Source organism: Diplotaxodon limnothrissa, linkage group LG16, assembly GCF_057381915.1.
Source record: "Diplotaxodon limnothrissa isolate DT_005_m linkage group LG16, D_limnothrissa_male_GT1.1, whole genome shotgun sequence".
Taxonomy (NCBI): Eukaryota; Metazoa; Chordata; class Actinopteri; order Cichliformes; family Cichlidae; genus Diplotaxodon; species Diplotaxodon limnothrissa.
In genome coordinates, this window is record NC_140611.1 from 39,708,611 (window position 1) to 39,714,610 (window position 6,000).

General features: G+C 42.0%; 1 protein-coding gene across 1 annotated transcript; it reads right to left on the reverse strand.

Moving 5' to 3' along the window:
• Nucleotides 1-1,003: 1,003 nt before the first annotated feature.
• On the reverse strand, nt 1,004-5,466 carry LOC146616686 (T-lymphocyte activation antigen CD80-like). The gene is made up of 5 exons (XM_085374973.1): nt 5,415-5,466; nt 4,834-5,211; nt 2,903-3,196; nt 1,211-1,302; nt 1,004-1,045 (listed from the first exon to the last, which is right to left on the reverse strand). The coding sequence occupies exons 1-4, from the start codon at nt 5,464-5,466 to the stop codon at nt 1,217-1,219; spliced, it is 810 nt and encodes a 269-aa protein (XP_085231099.1). The 3' UTR covers nt 1,004-1,045; nt 1,211-1,216.
• Between the last annotated feature and the right edge of the window lie 534 nt (nt 5,467-6,000).

The following is a 6,000-nucleotide window of genomic DNA, read 5'->3' on the forward strand; positions in this document are numbered from 1 at the left end:
AACAGGAAGAAGTTTCTAAACCAGCGAAGCCTGTGGAAGCACAGACCCAACAGTGACACTTGTTGTATGAGCATGTGTGATCAGTACTGTCTGAAATGTAGTGATTAGGATCAATAAGTAACCTTTGATTGTGTTATGGCCAACAGTGACAAGTCCAAACACGGGGCTAAATAAACTTGGCCCTGCTGAGATGCTCCTGGGAGCCTCTCTGCCCAGAGTTGCGGTAAACTCTTCCTTAACAGATATAGTAAGTCCGCCTGGCAGCAAAGCCAGCAAAGTTGTCAGGAGGATTAATTGTTTGGTTGGTTCGCTGTGCTTGCTTGTGTCTCTCGCTGTATTATACAGTTTTTTCACGTAACGCTGTAACCTGTGTTTAACACGGGCCTGGTGGTCGACACAGGAAGTCATGTTTCCAGAATATTTGTCCCTCATGCTGCACACATTTCATCTGATTTAGGTTAATAATACACACAGATGTGTGTGTGTGATTATATCAGATTATATTTGAGATATAAAAAATTTAAAGTTCAAACTGTTTGAAATGAGCTCAGCAGCTGCAGCAGGAATATTTTTTTTTTGCATTTTTCAGTAGAACCCGTCTTTACTTTTGTGTTTTATTTAAAAAGACACATTAAGACGAACACTTCACCACAACATGTAGATGTGCCAGATTCACACACACAGCCTCATTTTCATCTAAATAACTCTTTGATTTATTTTAAATAACACTTCTAAAGACATAACAGCACGTGGACATAACATTCAGTTAAACAGGCGCCCAGCATGACGTTTGATGGTCCAGTAACTGCTGTGTTTCACACTGTGGTGGGTTTAATACTCCAGCCTGAGCAGATATAGCTTCAAGTTTTGTTTTAAGCACCAGCTTAGTGCCACCCAGCAGGACCCATGAAACCCAGATTCAGAGTGTGCGCACCGTCAATATCACGCACAGATAAGGTGCAACATACAACACGCTGAAGTGTCTCCATGGCACACGGTTTCACCCCTCCACCACCGAAACGCTGCATCGCTCTACCTCGGGTGGCTGAAACACACAGATGATTGCAGCTGTAAGCACATCAGCTGTTTCCTTCATGTTCATGTTACACATGCATCATGGGAAAACCACACATCTGTGTGTGTGTCTGCGTTTAACATGCTCGACCTCTTTCACATGTTAGATAGTAAAAAGTAAATAGTTCATGCTCACCTTTGCTCACTGCACAGCTGTTAGAAGAACCACAGCAGCTGCTATCAGATATACAGTTAGGGCTGCAGGTGAGCTCCTCGCTGCTGCACCTGCTGAACACCGAGACACCAACAGTCAGCCTCATACCAGAGCATCCTAGGGCAAGTTTCTGAGTTCCCCCGACGATCAGCCAGAGTTACAGGGCTGAGTAAATGTCTCTGAGTCAGAGGGATGCTCAGTGTACGGTGAACTCTGACTCAGGTTGAACTTTGACTTTGAAACTTCTTCTGCAGAAACATGTTTCATGGTTGTGTCGCCTACATCAGTCTGAAATAAGACATGAATGATCGATACAGATACAAAAAGAACATAATCAAATGGCAAAAGCGACACTGGTCCTGCACATTATGGACAATGCCAGGCATCCTCTGCACACGGCCATTAACAACCAGAAGAGTCTGTTCAGTGACAGGTTGCTTCTCCCAAAGACAAGAACTAACAGACTTAAAAACTCCTTTGTCCCACACGCCATCAGACTGTTTAACTCCTCTCTGGAGGGGAGAGGGAGGGGAAACAGGAGGACAAAGGAGGGGGGAACAACTAAGCTGTAGTGCCTCTGCACCTCACTGTGCAATACCTTTTGTGCAATACTTTTTTCTTTTGTAAATAGTCAATAGTTAATTCTATTTTTTTATACTTTTTCAACATGTTCAAAATAAAGATTCAATCAATCAATCAAACAGTGCAATAGACCTCAATACTGGAAATGTGCAATTCACTTGTATTTTTATTTTTTATTCCTATTTATTCTATTTATCCCCTTCGTATATTTTATTTATATTGTCTCTGTATTTATATATATGTGTGTGTAATATTCTGTAACTCTGTAACTTCTGTCGTTGCTGTGCTTTTTTGGAAATCGAATTTCCCAGAGGAACCCACCCGAGGGATTAATAAAGTTCTATCTAATCTAATCTAATCTAATCAAAGCTTGACTGACTACTGAGGGACTCGTTTATGGTTCTGTAATTGAAATTTGAGTGTTTTAGCTGTTTTTAGTTCTGTAAGAATGGAACACGGAGCAGGTTATGTAGGGAGGCCTGCAGGGACACAGGACGACCTGCATGCATGATAAACCAGCACAGATGTTTCTCTGCAGACGTCTGAGGATTTATTTTCCTCTCAGCTGAACAGCAGCTCGAGAGCTCTGAACCTTCCACGATTACTCAGCGTGTTCAGGTCTGACTGCCTGACGGCTGACAGCTGCACATCGCTGTAGTCTTTGCACCCTGTGATTGTCAGTTTGCTGTGAATGAGCTCCTCATGTCCTGTTTGCACAAACTAAAATAGTGATGGTCTGAGGTTACTCAGCATATTTCCTGTCAGCTCTCATAATTCGTACACTCGTCAGCGCTAGAATAATAACCATAAATTATTATAAATATAAATCAGTAGTAGTAATAACAGTAATAAGATGATGATACGCTCAGAGAAACTTTTTTATCTTCAGGCATTTTTGGTTCCATCACCTGAGATTCACATCTTAAAAATATGTCTCACATATATTTTAAAAACACTTCATTATAAGTGACGTATATCCACTAACCGACTCTTTGACTGTCAGTTGGTGTCACTTTCATCATTATTAGAGCGCTCCCCTTCGCGCTGTTGTAGTTTACCTTCCCTCGGCTGACTGGACGATGTGGAGCGTACCTGTGTTGAAGTAGTGGGTGACCTTGACAGTCCTGTTCAGGGTGGGGTTGTGGCTGAGACAGCTCACGGCCTCGTGACGACCTGCAGGGATGTGCAGGATGCTGCGGGAGCTGTACAGGTGATCGTGGACGTTCTGCTTCGTTTCAGTGTTGACGTTCCTGGACTCCACTGCCTGATGGGAGCTGTTATGGAGGAGGACCCACTGTATGTCAGGGGCAGGAAATCCTCCTTGCAGACTGCACACTGCAGACATAGCCTCTGTATTAACGTCCAGCCTGGGCTCCTGGTACGGCACTGAGGAGAGAGGAGAACAAAGGTCACCTTCACTTTTTTGATTTTTGTAGTGGGCGTTAAACAGGAAAAGGAAAAGCGTTCCTGTTGTGATATTTTGATACCATGATAGCATTTACAGGATATTGTTTTATAGTTGATATCATACATGAAACTGTTACTCAATAAGGCCCATTTACTAGTTGTTTTTCTCTTTCTCTCTGACCCAAGAATTAATGTGTAAGACTCACAGGCTGGTACCCCAAGGTCGAAAATACCACAGAGACGAGACCACTTCCTTACTCCCATCCTCCCTTCTTTATCTCTTAGAAAAAGGCTCGTTAAAGGCCAGGTGGTTTGTTTCAGAATTCACTAATGAAAGAACTCTGTATTCTATGTCTAGGAGTGTATTTTGCTGGGATGATCATAAATTGTAGCTGAACTGATAAACTACACAAAGGATACTTCTTTGCTCACAAGGCAGGAAGACGTTTCCTTATTTGGTCTGTACCGGTTTGAACTGAGAACTTGCTGACACACGAACCTTTTTTTCCTCTATATAAGCTGTTATGTACTAAATAAACCTTTGAGTCGATTGGGAAGGCAACCTAAAGCAGTCTCTGTTTTCTTGTTCTCCCAAGCTGCTCCCGAGCTCGTACTAACACGCTGAATGGCATACCTGAGTGTTACTTTAAATAATTAGGAATCTTAGAAGGAAAGGACAGAACTCTGCTTATCGCTCGTGCCTTGGAGGGAAAACCGGGATGGACATTTTTTTCCTTCAGTTCCAGTATCTGTGCACTAAATATGAAGCTACATCCAGTTAGCATGCATGCTGGAAACAGCTGTCCTGGGTTTGCTAACAACATGAGCGTGCTAGCCATGACAGCATGTTAGCTAAGCTGAGCTAAGCTAATTTGTGTTATTTTTGTTTGTTTTTGTATTTTGCAGTAATTTGTTTGTAATATGTTGGATTACAGAGCAAACAAAAAGGGTTTTTCCTATTTTAAGACATTTTTTTAATCTCATATTGGGAAATGCTTTTGTTATATCAGGTAAAATAATTATTATAATAAAATTTAATGCAAATATGTCAACAACTTTTGATCCTCTGAGAATAGGACAGTGTGTAAAACCAGAATATCAATGATGTGGACTCTCAACACCTCATCAGCCTTTCATGGCTGAGGGGGTATAAACATTAAATAAATCTATTAGTGTTGTTACTGTATTATTGTTGAGTCTTTACCTTACGATATAAAGGCCTTGTTGTTGTGATTTGGTTCTGTATAAATAAAATTTAATTGAATCATTGACAGCAAAACCTCAAAAAGGAAATTCCACATTCTGCATAAATCATAATAACTACAGATTTTCTCTAAATGTAATCTGTGCTGACTGTAGCTGCCTATGTTTGACCTCTGATGATGTCATCTGTTGCTAGGCAGCTCTGTGAATTAAAAGTTATTCAGCATGCTCAGGTCTGCAGTTCGTGCAGCCCAGTGTTTGCTGCAGCATGAGCTCAACATGGCCATCGTTGAAAAGCTAAACTGGTGAAATATAATCTGTGCTGATGATGTCACGTGTTACTAGCCAGCCCGGTGTGTGCCGGTCTAACTTGCCTTTCCTATTTTTGTGAGGAAAACAGAAACCTTTCTCACCAGCTACATGCAAAGTCATTTCACAGATTTGTCTGTGTTCCAGGTGGTATCGCGTCGTCCCGCTGTCGTCCAGCACTGCTGCAAATGATGAGTACGTTCTTCCATTATCGTCAAGAGTCAGGTTTTTGAGTACGATGGTGATATTGCCTCTGACTATGTCCTGAGGGAAGTCTGTGACTCTGTGTTGATAGAGCTCGTTTACATGCTCCGCCACCTTTCTTCCGTTATTATAGGAGTACAAAACCACATTTCTATCATCTTGCCAATAAAATCGGAGACTCTTCCAGTCCGTGATAGCTCTATCCTGTATGCTACATTCGAGGACTGCCGAGTGAGAGATGGTGGTGTTAACATCACGCACGAGAGTCGCATCGCCCGCTGAGATTAAAAAGAAGACAGAAAACTGTTAAAGATGAATGATTCCTCAAAAGCTGCGACACTCCAACACCAAACACTCACATCTGTAGACTAAGTTTAGCTCCAGATAGGCCAAAAGCTAAAGATGCTAGTTAGCTTTGGTGTATTACCACCAACACACACACACACACACACACACACACATTTAAACTGGAGTAACTTACCAACCACGAAACTGGAAAATAATCCAAATACAGAAATCACTTTGGGGAGCATTTTATCAGAGACCAGCGAGCAAAATGGATGTTAGTGAACACCAACACGACAAACGAGGCTAAACTCATGTGCAGATCAAGAAATACTTTCTGTTCTGACTCCGGTATTTCCCCGTGGCATCAGCGCTGACTCATCGTTTCAAAATAAATCACAACAAAGCTCTGATGATACACATTTAAAGCCCTACAGACACCAACTAATATCTGCACTATCTGTACCCTGTGACCACGTGCAGCTCATGTGCTTTAGCTGTTTTGCAGAGGAAGTGGGACATGCAAAATAGCTGCTGAATAGGAAATGACGTCTGTTTGGAGGACATGGAGACTGTCTGAGCCCTTCCTACCCATCAAAGGGTCATCGAGTACCAGATTCAGAGAGTACTTTCTGCTCTGCACTTTAAACAGCTTCCGCTCTGCTGAGGACGTTTAGCTGACTTCGTTGATTTTAAAAAACACCTGCTGCTAGTTACAGATGTGAAATCAGTTTGATACAATAGGAAAGCAGGACCATGACTCACAGATGTTTGCAGGTCCA

Bases quoted from the DNA above. Each gene is read 5' to 3' on its own strand.
- LOC146616686 (XM_085374973.1), bottom strand. From the start codon at position 5,466: ATGCTCCCCAAAGTGATTTCTGTATTTGGATTATTTTCCAGTTTCGTG. The intron at 5,212-5,414 runs GTAAGTTACTCC...TTTTAATCTCAG, and splicing joins ATTTTCCAGTTTCGTGGTTG to CGGGCGATGCGACTCTCGTG. The intron at 3,197-4,833 runs GTGAGAAAGGTT...CTCTCTCCTCAG, and splicing joins AATGACTTTGCATGTAGCTG to TGCCGTACCAGGAGCCCAGG.